Source organism: Gopherus flavomarginatus, chromosome 3 (genome assembly GCF_025201925.1).
Source record: "Gopherus flavomarginatus isolate rGopFla2 chromosome 3, rGopFla2.mat.asm, whole genome shotgun sequence".
In the NCBI taxonomy this organism is placed as follows: domain Eukaryota; kingdom Metazoa; phylum Chordata; order Testudines; family Testudinidae; genus Gopherus; species Gopherus flavomarginatus.
The window spans coordinates 236000447-236022412 of NC_066619.1; the positions used below are offsets into that span (position 1 = coordinate 236000447).

The following is a 21966-nucleotide window of genomic DNA, read 5'->3' on the forward strand; positions in this document are numbered from 1 at the left end:
GATGAGCAAAGTGCAGCAAGAAGGCTTTGTTGACATCAAAGGCAATGGTGTATTTCTTTGCACCATTGCTTACCATTTAAAAAGCTGTCTATCAGAAGCCATTGCTGCTTCACTGGCATGCAGACCATTGAAAGCTCACATTGCTCAATCAAACCCATGCAAACTGTCCTCAAGTTTCCTCTCTAACTGTAGTCTAGTGTTCACCCTAATAATATTAAACAATTGGTGTAAAATCCTGGCTCCACTCAAGTCAATGGCAAAACTCTCATTGACTTCACTGGCGGTAGAATTTCACCTTTGGTACAAAGGTCTTCTAATTATAGCTGCTTTATAATATGAATAAAAAATACAGTCAAGGATTATGTTTTAAATTTTGGAATACAATAAATAATAATGTGGGTGATGCCCCCACTTCACAGATGAGCAGCAATGCTGTGAGGGCTGGCCCTGCCCCCAGAGCCCTGATCATCTGGGGATAGGTAGACTGGAGAAGCTGTACTCTCCACCTGTACCCCCTCACTCCCTGATCCCCAGCTGGCTAGATATCTGGCCCCTGCTACCAGCCCTCTTATGATTGGAGGATGGGATTACTGTGATTCAAGGCCCTCTTGATGCCAACTGCCAGAGGACACAGAGATACAGTTAATAATATATGGAGATATACATATCTCATTGAGTCTATCCCCCTGCCTTTGCGAGCAGGACCAAGTACTGATTTTTGCCCCTGATCCCTAAGTGGCCCCCTCAAGGATTGAACTCACAACCCTGGGTTTAGTAGGCCAATGCTCAAACCACTGAGCTATTCCTCCCCAGAATATCTATGGTTTCTAGTGAAAGCCTGTGTCACACTGGTCAATGTAATAATTGTAAGATATACATGGAAAATATATGAAGAGTTATGTATATGTACTAAAAATTATGTTCTCTGGGTCTGTGAGTTAAGACAGGTCACCAAAAGGTAATCCACATACACCTGGCATGCTTATATTACTCTGACTGGTCACATGCAAATTCAGTATTGTATCATTCACAATGAATGTCCTGTCTGAGCAAAATGCTAATCAATAGATTATGGGGGATGGAGGGAAAAACAAAAACAGCAGGACTTATCCTGCTTAAAAGTAAGACAAAATGACTGTTTGAAACTATATCTAGAGTACAGCGGAACCACAAGCTGCCTGTGGGACTTGATTTTGTGAGACGGGGTCTCAACCAAACTGGTTGAAAAGCCTGGGGTAAACTATCTTGTTAGAGATAGAAATGGGTATTTACCCACGAAAGCTCATGCTCCAATACGTCTGTTAGTCTAATAGGTGCCACAGGACTCTTTGCTGCTTTTTAGGTAAGTTTAGTCTCTAGAAAGCATGTTATGATTTTGTTTTGTTTATATATAACCATTTGTTTAGAATATTTTTATCACTTTCACTTCTTTGATGATAAATGTATTCTTGTTTTCACTATACATATAAAATTAAGTGCGCTGTGCTAAGCAAAGTGGTGATCCAGAGCTGAATCTTACAAGCTGGTATGTACTGTTGCTTTGGGAACAGTGGATATAAGAGTTCTGGGAGAGTTCAGTGGAACATTCCAGAGTGACACCTGAAGGACTTGGGGGTTGATATGTACTTATACTAAACTGTACAGAGAAAGTGATGCCTGTTTGTGTTGCCAGAGGCAGGTGGTTTCAGGGAGCTGATCACAGACAATGCTCTCTCACTGGGCTGGTGGTGGGGAGGTACCTCACAACCCTCAGTACCCGTGGGAAGTGTCACATTATCATTTAAGAAGGGACTCGGTGGCCTGCAGGAGAAAGCATATGCTGCTGCTGCAGAGACACAGCAGAGTCTGAGCTCAGGGCACGGGGACAGGACCATGGAGCTGCCTGAGTGTTTGGTTCCTATGAGCCAGCACTGCACATGAGAATTGGAAACAGCCCAAAGGGAAGGAAGTACCTTAATCTGGGACAAAGGAGTGGAGGCTGGAGGGGCCCTGGAGACTGTTTATGATTGATGGAGGTAGAGTTCCTTTTAGGCATCTTGTATTTATGTTGTACTCCCACTAAGTGACTGTGCTTTACAATGGCACTGAGGTTCTGTACCTGCTAATAAAGGGGATAGGTGAATTCTTGCCTTTCCAAAGGTTGTAAGTGTTTGGAACAAACTAACAAAGAGTGGAGTCCCCACTACGTCTTTTGTAGGGTGCACATAGTACAGTCCTTGCATTTGAGCTCATGTATGTACTTGGGGGTAGATTTTGACTCAGGTGAGGAAGCAAGGGCTTGTCTATTTGGTGATTTAGTGTGTGGCATGCCGGGATGTAAATCTACAGTGTTCTATCTGACATGCACTAAATGCTCATATGAATCCTGCTGCTGTGAATTAGAAGTTCCACAGTGTGCTTTGAGGCACTTCTGAAACATCAGTATGTCGCAAAAGAATAGCACAGGCATGTAGGGACAAAATCAGAAAGGCTAAGGCACAAAACTAATTACACCTAGCAGGGGCCATAAAAGGCAATAGGAAGAGGTTCTGTAAAACACATTAGAAACAAGACAAAGTTGAAGGAAAGTGTAGATTCACTACTTAATAGAGGAGGAAAGCTGACATGAAGAAAGCTGAGGTGTTTAATACTAATGTTGCTTGTGTTCACTAAAAATGTTAATTGTGACCAGATGCTTAGCACAATTCATATGGAGTGTTAATTATGACTGTCAATTAATGTGTAAAACTAACATTTGCCACTGTGGATACTAAAGTGATGGGTATGATAGAAACACCTTAGATAGAACACCTTAGGGATAGCACATGGAAACAGTGTTTTTTACAGGTCCATCCAAAAATACTAAGGCTGTCTGTTACTTCAGTAAGTTCTAAGCAATCATCCTTTGGGCAGAATGTCCAAGTATTGGCCCCAAGTGAATTAGTCAAGTATTTGATCAGGAAAAGTACTTGAAATTTCAGCATAAAATATTTAGTTGGGAAAACCTGAATTACATCTTTCCCAGTTTGTATAAAAGCAATCCTGTTTGTACATACTACATTATAAATCCATAGCTGAATTTGAAAAAAATAAATAATTATAAGGAAATGCAACTATATTCTTTTTCCTAGAAGTTATCATAGCATCTATTACAGAAATAAAAAAAAGTTAATGTGAATTTCTGTTTACCTTTATAATAAGCCCTTTTCCTGCTGTTGCCACACAATTCACAATGGAGAGGCAATTACAAGGGTTTCACAAAGAAATAACAGATATGAATTTCAAGGTTGGGGAAGAGAACCACAAAGTTAAAACTGGCACACAATAATGTAATTTCCTTCACCTGTGTTCAATGGGAGTTTTTTTGTAGAGCAGTGGGAGCAGAATTGGGCCCTAAAACTGTGTAAACTTTTTCTGTGTCCTGTGTTGGTGCCAAATAAATTATGAAAAGATTCTAACAGCACTGCCTGTTTATTTTAAAAAGCCTGGTCTCTTTGTAGTCGTAAATAAAGAGTAATCAAGATGGGAATGCTTAATCATCTTTTCATCCTTCAGGAGGTTAAGCAAATATGTCCATACTAAACTTGATCACTGTCCAAAAATATTTATTTTATGGAGCACAAGTGACTGAATATTGTAAGTGGGCCAAATATTACAGTAATTGTTGGATAATCTTACCATTTCCTGGTTTGTCAAGGTATCTCTAGAGACCATACATTCTGTTGGTTTATTTAATCACCATGCAATTTTCCTTTAAAAGCCTAGTAATTTCTAAATTATTATCAAGATATTTGTATTATCCATACATGCATACTACAGTGTAACATTTAAACTTAGAATTGCATAAGATGACCAACTGAAGCTGAACTTTTTTCATATGCATGGTTTAGAAGATATAAATCCATTTATATGTAGACGAGTTTCCTGAAAAAATTACCCAGGCCATGAAACTTTTAATGTATCTCGTGTGCATAAATCCCACCATTCTTATGCACCTGTGATGAATTTGGGCCAATGTGTTGTAGCTACATTTGCAAAGATTAGGATAGCCGCATCACTATCTAACAGAGTTAGTGTCACATTCTTCACATCACTTAGAAGAAATATATGGCAGAACTGCCAGTGCTGCAACATAGCAATTCGTAAATTATTTTTAGGACTGTAGTTTTAGATAGTGAGTGCTAAGATCAAATAGGGACACTATGCATTTCAGTAATGCTTTTCATATGAGATTGTCAGAGTACTTTATTTTTAAAAATATTTTTAAAAATGTGTCCCTCTCCTTTGTCACTGTTTGTACAAATCTTAAAAACAACACAAAATTAGTTAGCCAGTGTTCACTAAAAATAACTACACCCAAACTATAGAATTGTTAAACATAACAAATGACCCTGTCATTACCCCACCAGCAAAGGTTAAAACAGGGGTGGCCAACCTGTGGCTGCAGAAAAGCATGCAGCTCTTCAGAAGTTAATATGTGGCTCCTTGCATAGGCACCAACTCCAGGGCTGGAGCTACAGGCGCCAACTTTCCAGTGTGCCAGGGGGAGAGGGGGAGATGTGCTCACTGCTCAACCCCTAACTCTGCCGCAGGCCCTGCCCCTACTTCACCTCTTCCCCCAAGGCCCCAACTCCTTCCTGCCCCCTTCCCTGAGCCTGCTATGCTCTCACTCCTCCCCCTCTTGCTCCCCCCAGAGACTCCTGCATGCCGCAGGAGGCACGGGGAAGGATGGGCAGGCGCTGATCAGCAGGGCAGCTGGCAGGCAGGGGGTGGGGGAGCTGATGGGGGGCTGCTGAGGTAATATTGTGGCTCTTCGGCAATGTATATAGGTAAATTCTGGCTCCTCCTCAGGCGCATGTTAGCCACCCCTGGGTTAAATGAATAGATGGATTTTTAACTGTGCCTTGAGTCCAACTGAGGGGCTCTATCAGATTAATGGGACAGGCTCATAGTTAATGAATTAGTCAGTAGTCTCATTAATTATGCCCCTTACATCTTTCCCTTCAAATGTAGTTGTGTATTGTAATTTACACATTTTCTTACATTTGAATGAACAGTTGGGACTTTAAAAGATCAGCCTATATAGATTATGGCTAAATTCAGTAAATTAGTCTCTAGTTCTGTTTTAGCTATATGGCACCTCATTTATTGCTGAGATATTGGAATGGTTCAGCCTCACGTAACTTCACCACCATTTAAAAACATATATGAAACTATTTCTTTTAGAATTTTCTATATACATGCACACACGTTATGGACTTAATTGTTCAACTCTTACTCATGCAAGTCTATGGAACTACTGTACTCATGTGCGTAACTTTGCCCACACACGATCATGCATATATAGCCTTTTATAAGCACTAAGTAACTGTGATCATGCATATATAGCCTTTTCATAAGCATAAGTAATTTTGCCCAGAAATACATAGCCTTTTATGATCATGCATATATAACCTTTCATACACACATACTTTCTGTTGGTTTATTAATTACCATACAATTGTCCTTTAATAGTCTAGTAATTTCTAAATTATTATCAAGCTATTTGCATTACCCATACATGCATTTTGGGATAAAAAAAATAAAAGTGCCTGGAAGGAAATTGTTAATTAATTTTGTCATGCCGTATTCCCAGAAGCGAGATAGGGACTGTGTTAGGCCTGTTCTGCAGATAAACATTTGACAGGCACTGAAAGGCCCCATATACACATGTTCCCTCTCATATTTTCACTCTCTCTCTTTCTCCAAAAATAGGCTCCATAAAAAACAGGGAAAGTGTTTTTTGAATGACTGGTTCTGATAGCGAGTCTTAGATTGCCAGAACAGTGTGCTGGCAACATCAAGAAAATGTTAATAACCAGCAGCTCATACTGTCAACAGGAGAATCCAGAAGACATTTGTTTTTCTTCTGCAGATGGCCAGACCTTTTACATGATATCGAAACTATCTGCCTTCAGCATGACATAAAGTTGTGGTGAAAGGTACTATTTTAGAATGTAAGTGCTTATTTCCAAGCAACAAACTGCCAACTACAGATAATCACTCAGGGAGCCACAGAAGACAAGTTTAGAGATACAGATCTTTATCTCAGGTGTGAGATAATTCCTGCATTTCAGAGTGTAAAGTGCATTAGCACATGTGAAAGTCCTTAGTGTGACTTAGGAACATATCTCTAAAGACAGTTCCATGTCCAGAACATATCTCCAAACACACAGTCAATCAGGATGCCCTGTGAACATGTTAAGGGTACTGGTTGTACATTCACTTCATTAGTGTTTAAAGCAGAGAAATGCCATCAGACTGATTTCAGAAACACTAGTCAACACAATAGGCCAAGGGGGAAAACTGAAATCTCAGGCTCTTTTGATTTTGATCTCATACAATTTTAATATTTATAAAATAGAAGGCTCGTTCTCATAAACATGTGAGCTGATTCATCTTTCTTCCCTTCTCCAGTGGTAATCTGATAGGTACTGTAGCTTTTTGATCCCCAGCATAGTATCACTTTGTTATTATTGACCAGTTAATCCACTTTTACACTCAAACAGGAAAAACAGTGAAGTCAGGAAGAGCTGCTGAGTGCTCAGCACTTCTGAAAATCAGGCCACTTATTTAGGAGCCTATATATATGGATATGAAAATCTTGGCCTATATAGTCTCCAAATTGTAGTCACTTAGGGCTGAACACTTATTGCAGTGCTCACTCTGAGTAGCCAGACTGGGTTGTGAGTAGATGAGCAAGAGGGAAGAATCCTCTCTCACAGGCCTGGAGCATATGCAGAGCCCCTCAATGGGGGCTCTGCTGAATTAGACCTCCATGCTCCTTACACATCCCTGCTGTGGGGTGGAGGACCTACATGGGGGCAGATCCTCTGGCCTGGCCCTTTCCTTCCCCACATCCTGCACTCTGCCATGCGGATAACTCCTAATGAGTAGGGGTTCCCAAATCAGGTACCGAACCTTGCACTGAGAAACTGCACTTCCTCCTCTTCCAGGGGACCCTTTACAGCTTTAGGGGAAAGGACAGGACTTGTCCCTTAGTGATAAATAACCACGCCCAATCACGTACATTATAAATCGCTGTGAGGTTATTTCCACTAGAATGGTTATGTGGAGAGGTATAAGGGTTTTACTAGCATGAGTTTAGGATATGCTCATAGCTCACTCATGACAGACATGCAGGAGTAATGCTGGTCATCCCAAACCATTCAGATATGTCCTACTAAGCCATCTCCCCAGAACTTACTCTAATATTCCAAACCCTGGAGTGGCTTTGAGCAGAAGCCATTTTTATTTGAATCGGCCTGTCAAAGAACTGTTTCCTTGTTCCCACAAACTTGGAATTTCTCCTATAAAAATTACTCCCTTCCTGGGGACTGAGAATGAGCAAGACTCAGTTCTGGGCTGATAGCAGCTATTGCATAAGCTTTAGTTTCTGCCATCTTATGGTACTAAAGTTATAGAAATATGAACTTTATACTATTGAAGATTCCCAGCTCTCAACCGGGATATACAGTACCTACTTTTAATCCTGGAAAGGTCTGAGATCATACTCTAATGCCAGGATATTTCATAGGTTCCTAGAAATTACCATATTGGATCAGACCAGTGGTCCAGCTAGTCCAGTTTCTTAGCTTTGACCTTGGCCAGTACCAGCTGCTTCAGAGGAAGGTTCAAGAAACCTTGAAGAAATGAGTTATGGAATAACCTGCCCACAAGAAAAGTTTCTTCCTAATCCCCATTAGTTAGAAGCTGGTTTATTTCCTCAAGCAAAAGAGTTGATATCCCTTCAAAACCCTGAGCTAGTTTTAATCCTTACTCTAATAACTTGGGATATTCTTCCAATCCATATAAATAATCCTTTTCTGAATCCTGTTAAACTCTTGTCCTCAATAGTATCTTGCAGTGAGTTCTGTAAGCTAGTTGTGTTTTATGAAAAATCATTTTTTAATCAGTTTTAAATTTGCCAACTTTTAATTTAATTGAATCTCTTTGTTTGGGAATTATAATGAAGGGTGCATAGAATTCCTGATTTACCTTCTCTATATCATTTACTATTTTGTATATATTAATCATTTCCTTTCTTATTTGTATCCTCTGTAAGATAAATAGTGCCAGTTTTTTCAATCATTTATCATATCAGAGTTTTTCTTATCACCTGTCTCTAAACCTAATCTATTGTTGCTGATATGCCTTTTTTGAGATAGGACAAAGTATTCCAGATGAGGGTACCACTGGTTTATATAATGGTGTTATCATATTTTCAGTACTATTTTCCATCCCAGTCCTCATACAGTTTGTTTGTTTATTTGACCACTATTGCACACTGAGCAGAGTTTCATCGAGGTGGCCACAATGATAGCCACATCTTCCTGAGCTGCTAATGCTAATTTAGAATCTAGCAAGGTGTATGAACACTTCACATTATTTCTTCCTATATGTATTATTTTGTATTTGTCAGCACTGGATTTCATCTGCCATCACGTTGCCCTTTCATGTAGCTTGGTTCGGTCCCTCTGATGCTTCTCACAGTTTTCTCAAGTCTTGACTAACCTTACAAATTTTGCTACCTCACTGATCACTTCCCTTTCCAGATCATTCATAAATGTATTAATATATAGAAAAAATAGAAAAATCCAATTAGATCGTTACTGGAGGTGTTTCACATTTATGAGTTGTAATTTTTCTCTTATTCTGATTTTGTGTGTGTGTGTGTGTGTGTGTGTGTGTGACTAGCGAAGACCAGAGGGAAGAGGTGTATACATACATATATGTCAGAGTGAGAAAATAAAATAGACAAGTACAATTTCTTTGTACCTGTTACACTGTTTTTTTTCAATCAAGTTTAAATCATGTTTAATCTTCATTGCTAATCTGGTTTGTAGAATATTTTGGCTGCTCAGCTTGGATGGGATTGACCTTAGTAAGAAATTGGTTTGAATTTAACTTGGATTTAAATTTATTTTAAAAGACAGTGTAAATGGGACCTTTGATGAATAATGAAGACTTAGTTCCAGATCATTTTATCCACTTTCATATTACTCTTCATAGTTTTCCTGAACATACAATTACTCAAAAATGTTGTTTTTTTAAATTAAAAAGTAGAGAAAAAAGTAGAAATAATTTTGTAAAATAATAGATTATTTCTTTGTTTCTTTCTTTCTTTCTTTCCTCTAGTCGAGGACTCCTGCCCTGTAGATCATTTTGTGAGGCAGCAAAGGAAGGTTGTGAACCAGTTCTGGGGATGGTGAATTCTTCGTGGCCTGAGTTCCTCAGATGCTCCCAGTTTCAAAACAGAACTGAAAATGACAATACCACGAGGGTCTGCTTCTCGCCATGGCAAGAGAGAGGAAAACAACGTACGTTACTCTGTTTTAATCATCAAATTGAATTTATTAGGTTTTGCTTAATAACGCATCTTTGGGTAAAGCCTTCAAAATCAAAGCTTCCAGGGTATGAAATTGTGATTATAAAATGAGGCTGGTAGTGTGTCCTGTTGTTAAGGTTGCTCAACACTTCCCATTATGAGAGCCTGATATAAGTTGTTGTTTTGACCAGGGCTGGCTCTAGGATTTTTGCCACCCCAAGCAAAACAATTTTTGGCCGCCCCCCACTTTTTTTTTTCGTGCTCCTCTGCCCCCAACCCCGCCCCAACTCCACCCTTTCCGAACCCCTTCCCCAAATCCCCAGCCCTGCCTCCTCCCCTGGGCGTGCCGCATTCCCCCCCATTTGCTTCCTGGGGGCCCCCCGCAACCTCCCGCCCTAGCTCACCTCTGGTCCGCCTGCTCCCCTGGGTGCACCGCCACTCTGCTTCTCCCCCCTCCCACTCAGGCGGAGTGGAGGTGAGCTAGGTTGGTGGGGTGCAGGAAGTAATGGGGGGTAGAGGAACTGCTCCCAGCTCCAGCTCACCTCCGCTCCACCACTGCTGCCTCCCCCGAGCGCCCGCTGCTCAGCTTCTCCTCCCTCCCAGACGTGCTGCACAAAACAGCTGTTTCACGTGCAGCAAGCCTGGGAGGGAGGGGGAGAAGCAGAGCGGTGGCAGCACGCTCAGGGGAGCAGGCGGAGGCGGAGCAGAGGCGAGCTGGGGCGGCGAGCTGGGGTGGTGGGGGCACTTTTTCCCCATGCCCCAGAGTCAGCACCTATGATGGCTGGTGCCAGAATGCTGTCCCTAAAAATGTGCCGTCCCAAGCACCTGCTTGTTTTGCTGGTGCCTGGAGCCGGCCCTGGTTTTGACAAACATTAACCATTTGTGCTGAAATTTTCCATGCTGTGTGCATGCTGGAGGCTGATATTTTGAGGGGAGAATTTCAGCCAAAACAGTACAGCCGCTTCCAAGAACAAGGCTAGGAAAAGCAATAAAATAATAAAATGCGGTGACCTTTTCTCTGAAAACCTCTAGGACCCCCATTCTTTGGAGTAAGATCTTGAAATTTGGCAGAGGGGTAGCCTTTGTGTCAGGGATGTGCCTTGTGATGTTCCTGTGAAAATCCACCCAAATTTGGTCAAATTTATAAGCCTTTTAGGAATTGCAGATTGCACATGCTCAATACAGACTTAGACTTTAGGAGCTAAAACCTCCAAAGATTCTGTGTGCACTGAGCATGCTCCATCCTAGTACTGACAAGACTGTGCATACACTATCCCTACAGAGTGACTGAGTAAGTTCCATTCCGAGGGGGAGCCAAACACTGGAATTGAAGGCAGGGGGGAGGAAGGTGCTGGACTCAGATGCAGGGAGGACAAGGACTGTGCTGGGAAGGAAAAGAGTGAATTGGGATAAGTAGCCAAAGAGACTGAGGCTCAAGTGGGAGGGAGAGAAACTGTGTCCAGAAGTTGGGAGGGGACTTGATTTTGAAGCTGGGGTGGGAGGAGACTGGGACTGGCTGAGTAAGGAGATGGGGACTGGGAGGTGGTGGGGGTGTGGGAAGGGGAGCTAGAGACTTGTTGGGGAGGGAGATAGGGGTGGGGGAGGCTGGGACTGGTTGGATAAGGAGACTGGGAGATGGGAATGGGGAAGACTGGGACTAGGAACTAGTAGGGGCAGGGGAAGGGGGAGACAGATCTGGATGTGGAGGAGAGAACAAGGATTGGAACATCAAAGAGACTGGAACAAGGAGTCAGGGGGTTGGGAGACTGAGATTGGCTAAAGAGCAAGGGGTGTGTGTGTGTGTATGGGGGGTGGAGGGAGATTGGGACTGGAAGCCAGTGGAGAACAGGAAATGGTGGCAGGAGGCTGGGGGGTTGGAGGGGGAAAAGAGGCAGATTAGATGAAGAGCTGGGAAGGGGGAACTAGCACTGGCTGGGCCAGGAGATTAGGACTGGGAGCATGAGATGGGAAGTGCTTGGAAAGGGCAATACTAGGATTTGGACAGGGAGCCCAGAAAGGGAGACTTGCATTAGCTGGGCAAGAAGACTGGGATGAGAAAGAAGCCTGAGGAGAGGAGACTGGGACTGGTTTGGCAAGGTGAATGGAGCTCGGATGAGAAGCCAGCTGTGAGGAAGAGAGAGGACAGGGCTGTGCAAACTGCAGTGATCTTGGTTTCTTATATGCCGTTCTGACATGCTTCCGATTAAAGCAAAAGGTAATTTAAATTGTGTTTTTGCTTGGACATGCACAAATAATGGGCGTGTGCTCTTATGTGTATATGAAGAGATTCCATGTAGAATGTGTGATGGAAACTACAGAATAGTGAATATTTTTCATTTTTAAGAGCGTTTCTATTTTCACTCTGGCTTCTGACAGAGAGTGTCTGAATATTGTGTGCTCTCTACATATTTTATTATTTCGAAACTATGGTCCTCAATATTTTGCTCTTAAGACTCATGTGGATTTTAGGGGATTCTAAGGGGGAGTCCATATACCTGACTGTGTTTCCATTCGGTTTGCCAGGACCACAAACACTTATCACAATGGCCAATTACAAGGCTCCCTGATTTTTGTCTGCCAGGCAGAATGAGGAGTGCTTAGCAGACGAACATATCCATGTGAGAGCTATTGTTATCTGTCTCCCAGCCCCATTTTCCCACTACAGGTAAGGATGGAACTCACATCCAGGAAAATAGGGGAAAGAGCAGAGATACTACTCTCAGTTGCCAGGAGGTAGGGAGAAAGAGAGAAGAGTGCCAGCAGCTGAGGAGATGAGGTTGAAAAAGAATGCTAAATGTACCTCTCTGTAGGATTTAGACTTTTCTGTCTTAAAGACACAATGTCAAATATAGATGCCACTGTGACCAAAACAACACAATGCAAGTATATCACAATGCAATAATTTCACGGTTCTTTGTAACTTTAGTCAAAGGACAAAATGGCTTCTCAGCTGTTAAATGCCACCAATGAAATACAGGAGAGTTTTAAATCAAATTTTTTTTAGTTGCAAATGTCACAAGGGAATCTGAGTTTTTGAAAAATGTTAGCAACTTCTAAGGCTGGTATTCTGTAGGTCTTGTTTCAAAATGAAAGCATCACGGAAGACAAGGCCACTTAGCACTATCCCATTGCCTGCCAAACATCTCATTATACAGCCCATTTTCTTTTCCATTTTCCATTATTATGCAGAATGTGCCCACTAAAGGCTGAAAGAGAAATTGGCTGATATAAAAATACAGAGCTCTGGGAATTCAGCTGCAGAGGTTTTAAAAAATATATTTGCATTAGTTTCATACATGAGTTGTGAGTAAGTAAGGGAGTGAAGGTCAAGTTTTTTCAGTCTTTTCTCCCACTTTATCCCTGTAACCTATCCGCTACCTTGTCTGCATACTTGGAAAAAATAATATTTAAATAGCATTCTTGTGGGTCTGAAATGCACCTCCCTAACCAGGAAAATACTTCAGTTATTTTCCTTTTTTTTAGCTTTCCCTCCACCTCCCTGGTATCTTATTTGCTTTTACTAGCCAAAGCTGGTGATCATGTACTTGAGAGAATAAATAGTATATGGTAATTTAAGTAAGAAGTAAAATGAATGCAAGGAGCTGGCTTCTATAAGCTTGAAACCTATAGGGGAGCCCTGGAACTGTGTCTTAAGTAAATAGTCTAGATTGTAAAATGTTTTTAGAACCAACAGTGAATATAGATGCTACTGTATTTCATACAGTGTGTGAAACCTATACAAGATATAACCCTGAATAGGTAGCAGCTGGCAAGATAGCAACCACAAACACCTGCAAATTACGTAGTTGAATATGTGCAGCTGGGTTCCAACTTCCTCATGTCTGGAGGACTCCTGTAGCCCTTTGAAGATCCTAAATTCCCCAGGTTCCCCTCTTGTTCAGAAGGTCCAAAGAGACCTTGTTCTGTGCCACTTTTTCCCTGGCCTGGTATGTTTTACAGCCCTCCTGGCTTCCCAAAGTCATCTTCCCACTAATGTCCTGACTCCGCTGCTGCTGTGGGTTCCACACCTAGAGTCCTGCTTCTGTTCCCATATTTGTCTCCCTGTGGACATGTTAAAATTTGCACAAGTTGAATGCACTTCTGGTCCACTCCTCCTGCTGACTTCTGTTTGCAACACATCCTGTGGACTTTAGAAGGTCTGTAGGGAGGCCAGCCTGACAGTCAAAGCAGGAATCAAAGTTTAGTGTCTCTAGGGCTAATGGGAGCTGATTCATGGAAGCTGGGAAGCATGCAGCTCCTGGTTGCTGCAAGAGTTACCTGCTCTCCGCTTTCCCCCTCATCTCCAGTGTTCTGCAGAGTCCTCTCCTGTTGTCTTTCCCAATTCCAAAGCTCAAGAGTACCACAGGGTATTGTACTTCCTTTTTCCCAATGCAAATAATGAACGTTCAAAATTGTAAAAAATAACTCAGACCAAAAAAGACAATTTCCAGACAAAAACTTCATTTAGCTGGAACTCAGACTGAGAGCTCCCAACTTTCAAATGTATAGGTTTCTTTTCTGTTAAACTTTGAACTTCCTAGGTTGCAAATGGTTGGTGTTTTTGATAACTATATCTGCTTTTTTTAAATTTTACTCTTATGTTATTGCTATGTACTGTCAGCTTTAACCTCAGCTTAATGATATTTTTGTCTAGGACACTGGTTATTGTTGACATCCTGCAATTTATTTTGACAGTCAAACAGTGACACTGAATTTTAGAATAATAATTGTTATCAAGCATTGAACATTACTGCAAATACAGCAATGTGGAGCATACCATGGTAGGGTGAATGCCAAATGGTCTTAGACTGTCTTTTTGTATTTCCCATTTACGCAGCCTCCTTGCTCTTTGTCCCCTAGTGGCCACTCTATACAGTCAGAACTAACACCACCCGGAGGATCCTCACTGGTCTTCTTAAAGGCCTTGTTCACCTTCACTCCATTTCAAATGACAAAAGATGAATATTATGCTGTTAGTATCGCTACAGTCAGTATCGTTTTCAGGATGTGAGCCTAAACATTTCTAGCAAGGTGCCAAACAATATATGTTGGTTTGCAAAGTGGTGCTGCCTCCTCCTTTGGTTATGGCCAGGAGAAACCTTTTTTTGTTTGTTTGTTTAAATGAAAAGAAGTGAATGGACTTCCTAGTCTCTCTCCCCTTTCAAGCAAGGTGCCAAACAATATATGTTGGTTTGCAAAGTGGTGCTGCCTCCTCCTTTGGTTAAGGCCAAGAGAAACCTTTTTTTGTTTGTTTGTTTAAATGAAAAGAAGTGAATGGACTTCCTAGTCTCTCTCCCCTCAGTACTCCAGAGCACATGGAGTTTGGGAAAATGTTTGTGGAAACCCCTTGTTAAAATACTGGTTGCACATGTCTGCTTGGACCACTTCTGTGGGACTTTACTCCTATTCTATTAACCATGTAGAAGTTGTATAGAGAAATGTTAATAATTTATTTACTTCTGCTTTAAAAACTTTTGCAAGAGAGATTTACTGGGATCAAGGCCCTTGATAACTGAGACACCCGTTAATGGATCTTAGCAGGTAAGCTGGCAAATCAGGACCAATTATTTACGTGGAATATAGTACATTAGACATTTTTTCATTGCATACATTTCTGTGAAGTTAATTGGTTTTTAATTTAATTACCAGATATTTAAGGGGGAAATTTTCATTTGATGTGCAGAACATGGACTGTGTAGCACATTTGCTCATTAGGTACCTGAGTGACACCCTCCCTTTATTCCAGTAGAGGGACAACTGTAGAGACTGTCCTATTATTGGGTAGTCTACAGAGCACAAGGGCTTAAGAAGTGTAATTGTATAACAGGTCTGATTGTTACTAAATGAGTGAATGTAGCAAGAGCTAGTACAGCAGGGAAGACATTTGATATATTGTGAACTGATCTATAGCCTTCTGTTGGTGCTGCTGTACTCTTCATGACACTGTGGTTTTACTTTTTCATGCTTTTAGTAATGTTGTTCATTAATGCTAACAATCAGCCATAAGTTTCTCTCTCACAAATGTCCTTTTATTTTTGGAATGGGCTATCAAGGTTGTCTGAGGAATCATTCAGTAGCTGCAAGGTTGTGGCTGATGATAAGTCGTCTCTTTCATGGTGTCCAGCTGACAGCTGTATTTCTGCATCATCACCATTTGTACATTTTAATTAGACTGTCATCTCTTCTGGGTAGGATTGTGTTTCCACAGTGCCTAGCACAATGGAGCCAGGGACCCATAGGCATTACTGCAACAGAAATAAGATTACAATACTGATCATGGAGTCACAGCTTGCTTTCAGGATTATGGTTCTGTGTGTTCTGCTTTCTGTGGCCTCAAAGAGAATTATGAATTTTTTGACAGAGTTCTGACCAGACCTTGTGTTCAACGTAGACCAGGAATAATCATGTTCAGCATGTCCTAATTGTATTCAAACACTAACATTTTGTAATGTACACAGGCCCTTAATGTATCTTGCATATCCTTCCTTGATACCAGTCTTTCATTGCTGCCTAGTAATTAGCACTCTTCTCCTTTCCCTTTTACTCTCCTCTGGCTCTTTCTGCTCACAATACAGCATGCTTTAGTCTCTTCCATCTTAAACCCCACCCCTCACACACTCTTCTTGCCTCTCCAACTATGGCCCCATCTCCCTTCCCCATTTCACATCTAAGCTCATTGAGAAAACTGTCTACCACCACTATTTGGAGTTCCTCTCCTCCAGTTCCATCCCAAGCCCTCCACAGTCCTGCTGCTGTTTTTTGCACTCAATTGACAGTTCCCTTGCCAAAATCTCTGATGACCTCTTCCTAGCCAGATCTCAGAACCAATACTCCATCCTCATTCTCCTTGACCTGCCAGCACCATCAACCACACTCTTTATGAAATCTTGTCCTCCCTTAGCTTCTGTGCTGCTGACTCTCTGGGTTCTCGCCTACTTCTCTAACTATTCCTTCAGCATGTGCTTTGGAGGATCCTCCTCAGTCCTTCTCTAGCTTTCTGTGGGGGCCTCCACAGAGTTCTCTCCTTGGTCTCCTTCTCTTCTCCCCCTGGACTTTATCTCTTGATGATCTCATTTGCAGACACAAGTTCACCTATTGTATCTATGCAGATGACTCACAGATCTACCTCCCTACTCCATATCTGTCCTCTTCTGTCTAAATTAAAATCTCAGCCTGTCTCTTTGACATATCCTCATAAATGTCTAGCCATCAGATCAAGCTTAATCTCCCTCCAAGCCCTCCCTGCTACCTCCTTTCTCAAGGACTGTGGACCACATGACCATCCTTTCCACTGAGGCCCATAATCTGGGCATCATCTTTGATTCTGACCTCAGCCTAGGTCTTCACATCCAGCCTACATTTAAGTCTTGCAAATTCTTTTAGAATCACATCTCTAAGCTGCGGCCTTTTTTATCCATCTACATGGCTAAAATGCTCATCCTAGCTCTCAACTTCTCATTTCTTGATTACCGCAAAATCCTTTTCTCTAATCTTGACTGGCAAAATGCCATCTTACTCCATTCCTCCATTCAGAATGTTGCTGTAAAGATCTTTTTCCTAGCTTGTCACTTTGGCCATACCACTTCTGTCTTTATTGTGTCAAATATAAATTACTTATCTTCACTTTTCAAGGCCCCTCATAGTCTATTCCCACTCTACCTGTCGTAAACAGATGGTTAAGGGTTAACGTCTCTTTTACCTGTAAAGGGTTAAGAAGCTCAGTAAACCTGGCTGACACCTGACCAGAGGACCAATAGGGGGACAAGATACTTTCAAATCTTGGTGGAGGGAAGTCTTTGTTTGTGCTTTTTGTTTTGTTCGTTGTTCACTCTTGGAATTGAGAGGGACAGGACATCATTCTAGGCTCTCCAAATCTTTCTGAATCAGTCTTTCATGTTTCAAAATTGTAAGTAATAGCCAGGCAAGGTGGATTAGTCTTATGTTTGTTTTCTCAACTTGTAAAGGTTTCTTTTTGCTGAAAGGATTTTTACCTCTGTTGGTTGTAACTTTGAATCTAAGGCTGGGGGGGGGGTCCCCTCTGGTCTATATGAATCTGCGTACCCTGTAAAGCATTTTCCATCCTGATTTTACAGAGATAATTTTTACCTTTTCTTTCTTTAATTAAAAGCTTTCTTTTTAAGAACCTGATTGATTTTTCCTTGTTTTAAGATCCAAGGGATTGGGTCTGAACTCACCAGGGATTGGTGGGGGGAAGAGGAGAGGGATGGTTAATACAGAAGTTCTACAAAACACAAAAAGCTGTTACATACTTGAATGCCATTTTAAGGGTCATCAGTAGTGAAATAGGAGAGCCCCACCTGGAGCATCCTTCTGTGGCACAACAAGTGCAGCTGCCTCAGTTTCCCTCTTTCAGAGACCCCAGAAATTGTCATTAAGACTTTCCATATGTGTGTGGTATCGTATCATATCTATCTAAAATCTATTGCAGAGTTAATTTATTACAAGAATCCCATGCACAAATCATAATAGAAGTTCCACAACCATAGTCTGGAATTCCCCAGCATAGTCCAAACAATACATATAACACACCCAGTACAGCAATAGCATCTCTCACAATGCCTCACACCACACTAGACTTTGCTGGCTTGCCCTCCTCAGGCTTCCTAGCCCTCTGGCCTTTCCAGCCTCTTAGCACTGGCACAAGAAACTCAGCAGACTAGCCCTTCCACTGGCTTACTGATATTCTTCTCTCTTCCAGGGAGGGGCTGCAGAGCGCTTTCTGATCTGTGCAGCATTCCCCAAAGACACACCAATCACCTGTCTGACCCCATCTGTTATCAAGCTCTCTCATTTATATGGCACAAGCCCCCTCTCTGAAAACCCAATTAGGAGGCAGTTGACAAATCACAGGTGCACTGGACCCACTCCCTCTTAAAGATGACACTCATCCTGTGCCATAGCACTTGTTTTCCCAATACAATAAAAAATATTGTCTTAGGCCGGGGCTGCTTTGAGCTCTCTTTTCCAGTTTGAACTGTTCCATCAAGTTTCCTCTTGATAGCTGATAGCACTGTACATTATCTTGTCATGTGCAAGGCATTGCACTGCAGACAATACTAAAATCACTGTTTAGTCCAACGTATTTTTAAACAGAAAAAATCCAAGATGTGCCAGATAATGTCAGGTGCATAAAGTTGTAGAAACAAGTTACTTTCCAACTCAAATACACATTGAACTAGTTCTAATTCTTATTGTCTCTGACATCCAATCTGTCTTCCTGCCACCGGGCCCATATAAATGTAAAGTATAAGTATAAATTTAGGGAATGAACTGTTTTCAAACCAAGAATGATTGGCAGTAGTTGGCTGTGGGCAGGTATTTCTTATTCAAAATTGTGATTTTGTTTTGTATATCCAACAATAAAAACCCCAGTCTGATAAAGGTTGTCTAAAATCAGGAAAACATTATCTTTCCTTTTCATCTTTGCATTAATTTTATATAGTGAGAGTCAGAGAGCGGGGAAAAGATATGGTGTGTATATGTGTAATAATGCTATTTTGTGGTGGGGAAAAATGACATAGTAAAATATTGCCTTAAGGGAGATAAAGTAGTTCTTGAGATTATGGTCTGTCATGTGAAGCTGAAAGCTGAGGGCAATATTCACAATCAAGGAGTTCTCAAAGCGCAGTTCTCTCCATCAATGACTCATACTTGATTAGATCCCTTGATTTCTTTCTCTCCCCATGTATGCCACCCCAGCCATTTGTCTCTCTCCTTTCTCCTGCTTTCCTATTCCTTGCGTCTCTTTTTGTTTCCATTCTGTGCTTCCCTAGTCCCTTACGTCTTTTTGTTTTTTTAGGCCACCATCATCCTATTCCTCTGCCCAAGTGGAAGGGGGAGATCCATTGTGCCGCTCTCCTGTAATAACTTTATAGATTGAGGAGAGAGCAAATGGAGGAGTGCACAGTAGGAGCTCAAGGGCCAGATTAAATCGGCTGGAGGGCTGGATGTGGCCCGCAGGCTGTAGTTTGCCTACCCCCACTGTAGGATCTGTAGGGGATTTTGCCCCAAGACACTAAAAGATAGAGATAAGCACCTGAAGATCCTACTAATAGAAGTGACACTCTGGCCCCAGTCTGACCCTGGATCAGTGGACCTGGTGCCGAGTACCTCCTCTTCGGCACGCAGTGTCCTAGCACCATCAGCATGGGGATCGGTGCCGAGTAAAGATCAGAACTCTTGGCACGGTCATGGTTTCACTCGTGGCTCACATGCTGCAGGCAGGCACCAGTCTCAATCACCGGTGCCGCAGGAGAAGAGTAAGCCAAAGATGAGTTGTTCCCCCTCGCTAAACCCAAGGAACTGACCGTTGTGAGACCCGAGTTGGGCCACACTACTTCAGGCTTGCTGCCAGAGATGGTCGCATCGACTCCTGCTCTCATGGAAGGGCGGTTAAGTCCGGACCCTTCTCGCACACCAAGGCTGTGCTGACAACTTCACCTCCCATTGATCCTGGAGGCGTTTGAGGCAGCACGGGATGTGCTCCAGCTCACAGCACTGTTCTCTCCACCTAGACAGGAGAGGTAGCTGGCACTGGTCACTCCCCTGGCACCGTGAAGGGGAAAGCCTGCAATGATGGCCCAGCAGTCTCCATCCCCAGTGCAATGCTACCCGGTGCCAGAACAAGTTCAGCAACCTTGTTAGTCCCCAAGCCCTTAGTGTGGACCCTTGGCGCCTCAAAGTACCGCTCCTCCATGGTTCTCCTTTTCAGAGGCCTCAGGGTCGGACTCCTATTGATCTTGTAGGAGCAGAAGTAGATAGTCCAGGTCATCACAGACCAGCACCCTTACCCGGCACCATGGCCCACGCAGTGGCAGGCCCCTGGCACACTGCCCCTTTTGGATTCCCTGGGCCTTTCATCAAGGCCAAGGGTGGAGTGAAGGGTCGCATGCTAGGGCGGCCTTGGTAGCCTCAGCCACTTTCATCGGCAGGACACAGGTACACATCTCTCCTGGAAATGTTCGTGAAAGCCCCAGTTACCTTGCCACTCCTCCTGGACTTAATAATGTAGTATCATGGCCGTCTCTAGCAACTGAACCTCGAGTCGTTGCACCTCACAGCGTGGAAGCTCCATGGCTGAACCCACTAGAACTCTTCTGCTCAGTCCTGGTTAGACAAGTCCTCCTTGGCAGTAGGAAACCCTCCACCAAGGCTACCTACCTTGCCAAGTGGAAGAGATTCTCATTCTGGTTGGCACAGCATTACTCGTCCCCGACGCTTGCCTCTATACCACTCATACTGGACTACCTTCTCCATCTCAAGCAACAGGGACTGTCCATGTCATCAGTTAGGGTTCACTTGGCTGCCATCTTTGCCTCCTATCTAGACTCAAAGGGCCGGTCAGTGTTTGCCAACCCTGTGGTCAGCCGTTTTCTGAAAGGTCTCGACAGGCTATAGCCACATGTCCAGCAACCAACCCCGACCTGGGACCTCAATCTGTTCTTTTCCAAATTGATGGGTCTGCCGTTTGAACTGCTGGCAATGTGTTCCCCGCTCTACCTGTCATACAGTGTGGTGTTTCTGGTAGCGATAACCTCATCCAGGAGGATGTTTGAGCTCAAGGCCCTAACATCAGAGCCCCCTTATACCGTGTTCTATAAGGACAAGGTTCAGCTCAGGCCACATCCAGCTTTTCTCCCAAAGGTGTCTCCCAGTTTCACATCAACCAGGACATATTCCTCCCAGTATTCTATCCTAAGCCGCACTTGAGTGGCAGAGAGCATAGGCTTCACTCACTGGCTGTCCGCAGAGCGCTAGCTTTTTACATTGAAAGAACGAAACTGTTTAGGAAGTCCATTCAATTAGATTTGTATTGGTAAATGTTGGTAAAGGTCAATTTCACCATACACATACAAACCGACAAAAATATTTCCATTTATAATAATCAAAATTTACAAACAGGCAAAGTAGAAAAATATGCTTGAGAACTTTTTAGTTTGATTTAAGGAATTTACTTAGTATATTTTGACATGTGATGTTGACAGTTTGTGTTTAAATGATTATAAAATTTTATTTTTTTCTATTTCAATGTCTACAGTCATTAAATAATTGCAGCCTGATGCCCCCTATTGCCTGACCTCCCCATAATTTCCCTCAACCATTACAATTTAAAAAGCTAAAAATTGAAAAAGTGTTTAAAAATAAACATCAATATTATCTGTCAAAATTATATCTATATAAAAAACCAAATTCTGTCAAGTCTACATATAAAAAACCTGATTACTCTGAAAAATAAGGGCCTAGGAGTTTCAAATTAGGCACCCAAAATGAGTGGGCACTTTGACAACTTGGCCATAATCTCTCTGTGCCTCAGTTCCCCATCTGTAAAATGGGGCTAATGCCAACTAATGTTATAGGAGTATTTTGAAAATAAAAATATTAAGCACAGTGATGGGGGATGGTGTATGGAGCTACCTTGCTGCTTGTAGAGGCCTTTGGAGAGTGCTGGGAGTCTTCTATCCCTCCCTACTACCTTGGGGTGCATGGGGCCTCAAAAAGGGCAGTGAGATGCTGGGACCGTAGGTCCAAACTCTTCCACATGCACCAGGTAGCAAACTTGGCTGGCCAGGCAGGGAGTAAAAAGCTGTGCCCTCACAGGA

At 42.4% G+C, this 21966-nt stretch overlaps 1 protein-coding gene across 3 annotated transcripts in view; it reads left to right on the forward strand.

Moving 5' to 3' along the window:
* Positions 1-21966, forward strand: part of CORIN (corin, serine peptidase) — a 299165-nt gene that overhangs the window by 124554 nt on the left and 152645 nt on the right. For all 3 annotated transcript variants that reach the window (XM_050947416.1, XM_050947417.1, XM_050947418.1), the window contains exon 5: positions 9157-9338. In XM_050947416.1, the coding sequence (XP_050803373.1) occupies positions 9157-9338 (182 nt within the window). The remainder of the gene's footprint in view (positions 1-9156; positions 9339-21966) is intronic.